Genomic DNA, 8968 nt, shown 5'->3' with positions numbered 1-8968 from the left:
AAATATCTAGCGGCGTTTTCGCAATCGGTAGATTCGCAAACTCTTCTTTCGGTGGTCGTGCGTGTGCGGGGAGGAGGAATAAAATGCACTCAGGTGTCCCCAAGCCTTTCTGATAATTGGTTCCCCCCAAAAAAAATTTTTTAAAAATGGATATCCCACATACACACGCACACGAACTAACGCGCACCAGACAGCCTTTGCATGGGAGTCAAGAGGAGGGAAAAGGCAGGGTGATCTGCTCAGCTCCACGTTTTACTAGCCTTCCTGTCGGTTCTCCAGATTATCTGTCCAAAGGACAGCAGGGTAAACAAACACTCCTCAGTAGAAGTAGTTGTCACTTTTCCAGCCGAGGTTCAAAATAAATAAAAAACAAACAAAAACCGCAGTTATTTTCTCATAGCAACAGGGAATTCTTATATATCTGAAATCTTAAGCTTCCAGGTTGGGGGTGTTCCAGTAGCACCTTAGAGACCAACTAAGTTTGTCATTGGTATGAGCTTTCGTGTGCATGAAGAAGTTGTATCTGAAGAAGTGTGCATGCACACGAAAGCTCATACCAATGACAAACTTAGTTGGTCTCTGGAAGGAATTTTCGATGTTGGGGGAGTTCCAGTAGCACCTTAGAGACCAACTAAGTTTGTCATTGGTATGAGCTTTCGTGTGCATGAAGAAGTTGTATCTGAAGAAGTGTGCATGCACACGAAAGCTCATACCAATGACAAACTTAGTTGGTCTCTGGAAGGAATTTTCGATGTTGGGGGAGTTCCAGTAGCACCTTAGAGACCAACTAAGTTTGTCATTGGTATGAGCTTTCGTGTGCATGAAGAAGTTGTATATGAAGAAGTGTGCATGCACACGAAAGCTCATACCAATGACAAACTTAGTTGGTCTCTGGAAGGAATTTTCGATGTTGGGGGAGGTCAGTTCTGGCCGAGGCGAGCTCGAGCCACACCTTTCACGTCATAAAAAGTAATAAACAGAGACAAGGAAGGGCTGCTATTTATTACCCAAGATGGTCATCCCACCCCTCTAGGGTTTTGTTCTTTTTTATAAGGCTGGCTAAGTATACTTTGCTATAGTAGAATTGTTCCTGTATACAGTACAGTATACTACTTCCCTAACTCTGCCCTAACTTTTTGGACTTTTCTTTCTTTCTTTTTAAATGGCACTATCATGGCTATAAAAATGCTTTATAAGCAATGTTTGGTCCTTGTTCTCAAAGACTGTTTACAAATGAGAGAGGAAAAACTCTGGCTGATTAAACAAATCAAGCATTTTAATTTACAAACCTGAGGTAAGAAATAAGACAAACAAGGCGCATGCACACACACCAGGTTGTTGGTTTCAATTTATGCTTGCATTTTTTCCAGTTCTCATCTAGATTAGGGAGAACCTACACTGAAAAGTAAGCCATTGGCTCAAGACAAAGGAGACCACCCACTATCTCAGTCCAAGATACTTCTCAGACTGGGGCAGTGCTATGGAGCCAGTGTCACCAAGGTAGGCAGATTGCATGTATGATTAGTGTTCAAAATCACTCCCTCAAACTACCCAGAAGAAATTCTTGGAAAATAGTGTGCAACCAATTTGTGAGCCATGTTAAGTTATTGCATGATCTGGAACCATGCAAGTTCAATGGACTATGCCAACTGAAGCCACTCAGAGTACCACCATTTTAGGTTTGGGGGGCAAAAGGTTGTAGTGTTACCCTAGTCAGGTAGATAAAATTACTAGCGCTGTGAACATGTATCAACTTAATTTGATTAATCAACAAATGAGTAAATTGCTCAGTTGTTGTGGGTTGATTCTAACTAATGGAGACAAATTTTAATCCAGTAGGCTCTGACAATTAAAGGTACACATTGCTGAAGTATTCTAATTTTGGTGAGGAAATATGAAAAATTAAATAAAATGAAAAGGAACAACAAAAAATTAATAGCCTCTCTTTCCAACAATTGGTAGCTTTGGTTTCTTTGACCATAGGTTGTCCTTCAATATCTCAAAAATGTACACTTGATTACATGTAGATTTAATTTTACCAACCACTTAATCATTTTTTAAAAAAATGATCAAAAATACTTTAATCAACAGCTTTAAAAACAACCCATTGAGACAGCACACTTAGAACCCAGTTATCAGTCTTCTGAAATGAGTCATTAGCTGATTGGCCTGGGGGCTCCTCAACATACTTTCTTTCTGCAGTTTGGAAGGAAACTATTTTTTCTTCTGTTATCGCCTTTAAATATACTTGAGAGATGGGACATTTGGCTCATCGGTTGACCAGAAAATTCTATATCTTGGATGCTATGAACTAGGGCTGTATTGGGGGAAAGCGACAAGTGGGGTGGTTTCAGGATTTAAAAACTTATCAGGAATAGCAGTGCTTTTAACACATTTGAAAAAGGAGGTACTGGTAATTGTTGAACTGAGATGGGAAGTAAATGTTGACATATCTCTGATAAATTATCATTCTGTTGTGATGGCAGGAAAAGATGTTCAGAAGGTAGTCAGACCTCCTTTATAGTTCTCCATTCAAGTAAATCATTCAGTAATCAGGTGGTTTCTTAGTTGACACTAAATCTAGTTCAAGGCATAAAATAATGGGCTTCAGCTTCTGTAGTTTGGTAAGCCATTTCAGGCCTGCCTGCTGCACAAATAACAGCATTCTCTGGCCTCCCAAACAGAAGGGGAATCTATCAAGACACAATCCATACCCATACAACATTGAGGCTGGTTGGTGAATTATATTATTATAAGAGATTCTGGATAACAAACAACATATAAACATTTATGGGATGAAAATGAGATTTCTGCTCAAGTCAAACACTGCATAACAAAACATTTAATTGTTTTTATATTGTGGCTGTCCTATATCCAAAGGCTCAGCATTTGAGGTCCTTATATCTTGGCCAATCTGTTGCATGATGCAATAATCCAAACCTCCTACAGTTTGTTTCACTCTGAAATACATTGTTTCTGTTTCTTAAGGAATACTGGTAGATTTAAGAAATAAAGACATCACTATAAAATATTCCTAAGAGCACGATAGTGTCTTAGAGAGTTTTAGAAGTGTTACATTGGAAACAGTTACTGACACCCTTCACCATGACTGTTTTTGAATTGAAATTCTCAGGATCTAAACAGGTGAAACCACCAATGCATACTTTATTTTTGCTAATTAGATGTGCTGTGCAAATTCACCGTGGGATGTACATGTACCGTATTACTGGATTATTTTAAATGAGGAAACTCTCTTAGCGTCTTCTGGTCCTTGAGCTGGAAATATCTCTAGTTGTGTAGCTTGGAAACCTCCATCCAGCTGGGTACCAAAACAATATGGAATGTTAATGTTAAAGAATATTTCAAAGCACTGATAGAAGGATGGCTTAAAATAGTATTGTGGTTTAGTTTGCTGAAAAGTATGTAAGTATTGTATTGTGCAATTAAATCAAATCTACCCAGTCATAAAAGTAATGCATAGTTTATACAGTGGGGCTTCTTGGGTCGTATGGGAAGTAATATGAAAGAAAGATAATCTACAGGCCAAAACAGTGCTCATGCTGAGAAAAAGGCAAGTCATGTTTAGTTCCAAGTCAAGCAAAACAATCAGAAATAGATTTCCTAGAAAAAAGTATATACAACTTTCGCAAGGCTCTGCCAATATTTTTAAAAACGCATGATATAGGCACTAAATTAAAAAATTAAAAATCTGACTTTTAAATCTATTTATCATTTTTTACAAGCACAGACAGTTTATTTTAATAGCACATTTGATGAAGCATCTATGTTTATGTGAGTGTTCATGAAATAAGTGGGAAATCTGCATTTGTTCTCTTAAGATGGTTATTGGGGGGGGGAGTAGCCATTGATGCCTTTCATTGTAAATAAGCCAGAGTAGCTCCATCACTGCAAAAGAGTCACACATTAAAAGTCAAAGAGAAACCTACACACTCAGACACACACACATTAAATAAGAAAGAACAAGGTATATAGCACATGCTGACAAACTAAATAAAAATTTAGTCTCAACCCTGTTCCTTACGAGTGTAGCTCTGGCAAATAATCTTTTTATATATTACAAATAGACTCCAGATAGAGAGACCTGCATCCATTCACAGTAAGGCTTTCAAGATATATGAAGTTTTATAGCATTTGTATTTTAAGGATTTAGGGCAAGTACATGTTTTCTACTAAATAAAAAGTTAGTACGTAAAAGGTTCAAAAATATATCAAGTGATTTTTTTTTTTACATAAATAAATTATATTGATTTTGGATTTAACAGCTGAAAAAACCTCTCTGCTTCCACTGGAGGCAAAACTGAACAAAATGTTAGTTAAACAGATAGCAGCATTTCTAAGAAATCTGTCAAGAGTGATACAGTATCTGTGCTACAGGGTGCTATTTAAATAGGGCCTATTTCATTCAATCTCTTGCAATAGCATAATCATAAATTGTTGAAATTGATTCCAACCCAGAAAACTCAGAATAAATTCACTGCAACATACAGACTTAATTTTAGTTCATGGGTAACAGACTTCTTGAGATGCTAATTGTAACATGTACATACTTTATAATCCCAAATGTATAAAAGACAATGAAAAAAGCATCATAAATAAATAATGCAAACTGAAATAGTTATGTCAAAACATTTGGACCATCTGATAAATTAGCAAAACTGTAACAGAAAAAAATAAGTAAAAAATACAGTAAATTGTGACAAACCAAATGTGAATCTGAATACGAGCATACACTCCGAAGCCCCTCTAATGGTCTGCCATTTAAGCATCGCACCACAAAGTGTGTATTTTTTCAAGTCTCGAACCATGAGCTATAAATTAGAACAAGCCCAAGTGAAAGAAAAGTGATATAGGAGTGGAAATAAAGAGGGCTATGTAAAGATTACCTGTGGAGGGCGTTTCAACACACTGAGCTTTGGAAGCCTACTTATGTTTTTAAGGGGTTTCATTTGAGACACTTACACAAAATGTATGTGCAGAGATATTGGGAAATACCATTGAACAGTGAACGGGATCAAGAGGAATGGAAAGGGGGAGCAAAAACGTTTTCTTCACAGTCTAATACTAGAAACAGAGGCTAAACTCAAGCTTTGAAACTGTCAACAGTCCTTAACAAAAGCCCATCTCACAGCTTTAAAAATTCTGATTTCAAAAAATAACATTTTTTAGGGTAGAAGAATTGATAAAAGCCAATCCTGTTCCCTCATAAGAAGATTAAAACCAGTTGTTTATTCTTCATTGGGGAAGGGGGAATTATTGTTAAGGGCCTTTGTGAGAAACGGCTAATAGAAAAATAAAAAAAACTGGAAGTTATTAAGCTCCAGCCTCTGCATTAAAAAAATAATAATGCAAGATGTGCGTCAGCTTCTCAGCAGGAGCTGGAAATGGCCTAAAATCAAAAAAAGGACAACTGAAATCCACCTTAAACATAAAGCAAGATTTGGTTTTAGAAATATAAAAGTTCAGGTAATCTTTTCACTTACAGCAGTTTGTTTCCAAAACTTTGTAGTGTGAACAGGAGGAAATTATCTACCATTAATGCCTTTTTTTTAAAAAAGAAAAAGAAATGAATATATGCATTTTCAATCATTAGTTATATACTTCTGTCTATACTACTAATCTAGTAACCATGATAAAATAGGGAAATACTTTAAATCAAAAAATACACATTAGCACTTACTATAACTGTGCTTTTTACCCCAAAATACAAGATTTTTTAAATTCAGTGTCTTTGTAAAAACATCTACCTTTTCCTGTGTTTGTGTTTCCATCATTAGAGAAGCATTGTCTTATTGAGATTATTTCCCCTCTCAAACAAGCAAGCAGTTTTGGCAATCACCAAGTACTTATTTACTACTGTTTTGGAGAAGGGAGGGATGAACAGCTGGACATCTGAACAAGAAATTTCTGCCTCCCGTACCAATTATAGAACACTGCTTATCTCTATGGCAAGACCCTGCAACTATTAACATGTCACCATAGTTATCTTACCAGGAATTAGGTAGATAATATTACTTATAGAAACACAGGTTTTTTTTATGAAGGTGAAGTGGGAACAGAGGGCTGTAACAAATATTTATGGGATGAGAAACTTACAAGCCACAATATTATTTTTTCAGAACAAAACAAAAGTTCTAATTGATATCTTTAATATCTTTGAATTCCTCTTCTTCCTCCTCCTCCGCTGGTACATCCTGTTCATTCTCTTCTGACACAGATGGTGTTTGTTCTGTACAGTTTTGACTGTTTGCATGTTCCTTGTCGGACAGTGAGAGAGTTTCTGGTTCTGCAGTTGCAAGTTCCCCTTTAGTTTTCTTCCTCTTCCGTTTCTGACTTTCTAGGTTTGTTGCCTCTGAGTGTCTGGTTTGCTGAAAGCCTGGCAATGCCATACCAATACCAGGAGAAAGAAACATTGAGGGATAGATCAGTCCAGATGACATTCCTGGAATAAGAAACGGGTTAAAAGCTACAGGACTACTGGTAGTTATTGCGGGTTCTGACTGATCAGAAAATGAACTAGGACCAGATTTGTCTTCAGACAGAGTTTCTGTTTTTGCACCTTGGCCACTTTGTTTGTCTTCAGCATCATTTTCTGCATGTGACGTACCACTTTTAGTTGTGCTTGCTAATGAAGTTGGAGCAGCTGAAGTACAGGCAGTTGTCATTGATGTATTAAGAAGTCCTCCAACACCAAACATTTGTGGTACAGCAGCCATGCTTGGAAGCATCATCGGCAACATACTCAGAGCACTTTTGACATCCTCGCCAGCAGGTATTGCTGCAAATCCAGCAGGAAACCCAACCAGCCCAGTTAAAGGAATGCCTTGCATGTTTCTCATATTCTGAAGTCCTACTAAATCCATTCCAGCAATGAGTCCGTTCATGAATAATGGTCCCATTCCAGAAGAAGCATCTGCTACTATGCCAGGAGCTTTAAAAAGTTCACTCCTTGGCCTCCTTCCTCTCCGTCGAGGCCCAGCATCTCGGAGTACAGGCTCAGTCAGAATACGATTAAACTTGCTTTCAGGTAAAAAACCCTGAGTTGGAGAAGAAGAAAAAAGAATTCCAAATGTTAACACCCTTAGGGGCTCAATCACACGTGCCTTCAGATGTGTTCTCTAGTGGAATATAAATCCCCAAGTGCTTCTCTCTGTGACAAACAAAACTGTAATTTGTGCGAAAACAAAGTCTCTGTGCTTTGCTGGTAAAATAATCACCACCACAATCCTATACATGTCTACCCCAAAAATAAGTCCTATTAAGTTTAATAGGGCTTACTCCTTGGCAAGAGGATACAGGATCAGTCTTAAGGCTGTGATAATATGGACATTTTCTAAGGTGTAAGCCTGACTGAACACAAGCTATCCAAGTAAACATGCATAAGACTGGGCTGTAATTATAATTAATTATTGCTAGCTAATACAGTCATACCTCGGTTTAAGTACGCCTCAGTTTGAGTACTTTCAGTTTAAGTACTCCGCAGACCCGTCTGGAATGGATTAATCCACTTTCCATTACTTTCAATGGGAAAGTTCGCTTCAGGTTAAGTACGCTTCAGGCTAAGTACAGACTTCTGGAACCAATTGTGTACTTAAACCGAGGTACCACTGTAGTTGCTTACTCTTTTTATTTTATTTTTTTTAAGTGTTTCAGTACTTTTAGAAGGGCCTTCTCAAAGAAACAGTTCCAGCCATCCTCAGATGAAGTTCACAGGAAAGTACAGTACTTTTGGCCACTGCTCAAACCAAATTGTGAGCACACAAAGGATGCAAATCTGAATGATTTGGAAAGTGTGAAATGCATGAATTATGTGATTTGTTATCTTCCCTGAAATTCAGAGAAATCAGTGAAGAACAAGGGATCAGAATACATTTTGAAAGATACTTTGTTCGCATATTTAATTCAAAAGCCAGCTCTGCATCTACAGGTAAGCTGAGGTGTATGTACACAGCATGCTCTCACACTTAACTATCTTTCAATTGTACTGAAAAACAAACAGCTGTGCTACCTATTCAGAAAACTAATTAGAAAAGAGATATGGAAGGGGTGGAGGGGAGTTACAAGATAGATATTTCTCTGAAAACCTTTTAACTTACTGAAAGCTTAACTATGTCAGACCAGTCTGCTGCAACAGCATACTCCATGTTTGCATCAAGCCACCTTGGCAGTTCCTTCAGTGCTGGTGCCATGGCTCCCCCTAACTATAAAACACAGTAAAATGATTACTTATTTTGCGGAAAAGACTAAGCAACATTGCATAAGTAATATATGATGAAACATCTAGAGAAATCAAAGCTGAGTTACCCACTTTTTTGTTGCTTCCAGAAGGAAAATGGTATGTAGTAACTGACTGAAATCTGAGGATGTTGTACAGTTTACAGTTTGTGACAATGTCCTAAAAGGATTGCCCTTACAAGCATCTGCTGGAACCTAGAGATGTAAATCAAATACAGTCGTACCTTGGTTCTCAAACAGAATGAGTTCCAGGAGTCCATTCAACTCCTGGAACTGTTTGAACACCAAGGTGTGGCTTCATATTGGCTGCAGGAGTGTCCTGCAGCCAATTGGAAGCTGCACTGGACGTTCGGCTTCCGAAAATCGTTCGAAAACCAGAACACTCACTTCCAGTTTCCAATCGTTAGGGAGCCAAAACGTACAAGTTCCAAGGCGTTTGGCAACCAAGGTACGACTGTACAAACATAACATGCAGTCCACCCCTATGTAGATGCAGTGGGAACTTTTGTGAATGTGAGGAAATATTTTCTTGTGACTGAGATATAAAATTAGCATACTGGACATTGGAGGTCACCCAAATGTTTTCTCCATGATATTTCATAAGAGCTGGTATAGTCCACACTCCTGATCCCTGTGTCCCTCCTTAGGTTTTCCTTTACGAAAGAAATACTCCCCCACAATGTTTCTCATATTGCCTGGAAAAACACTACAAGGA

The 8968-nt window shown here is 37.8% G+C and overlaps 1 protein-coding gene across 9 annotated transcripts in view; it reads right to left on the bottom strand.

The window, feature by feature from the left end:
* Positions 1 to 866: 866 nt before the first annotated feature.
* The window catches only part of CHD6 (chromodomain helicase DNA binding protein 6), a 104292-nt gene continuing 96190 nt past the window's right edge, over positions 867 to 8968 (bottom strand). For all 9 annotated transcript variants that reach the window (XM_060277235.1, XM_060277238.1, XM_060277236.1 and 6 more), the window contains 2 exons: positions 8115 to 8219; positions 867 to 7055 (listed from right to left, as the gene is read on the bottom strand). In XM_060277235.1, coding sequence (XP_060133218.1) covers positions 6153 to 7055; positions 8115 to 8219 — 1008 coding nt within the window. In that variant the 3' untranslated portion in view covers positions 867 to 6152. The remainder of the gene's footprint in view (positions 7056 to 8114; positions 8220 to 8968) is intronic.

Source organism: Zootoca vivipara, chromosome 7, assembly GCF_963506605.1.
Source record: "Zootoca vivipara chromosome 7, rZooViv1.1, whole genome shotgun sequence".
Classification (NCBI taxonomy): domain Eukaryota; kingdom Metazoa; phylum Chordata; class Lepidosauria; order Squamata; family Lacertidae; genus Zootoca; species Zootoca vivipara.
Note: the sequence above shows the minus strand (reverse complement) of the source record. Positions and strands in the feature narration are given on the sequence as shown.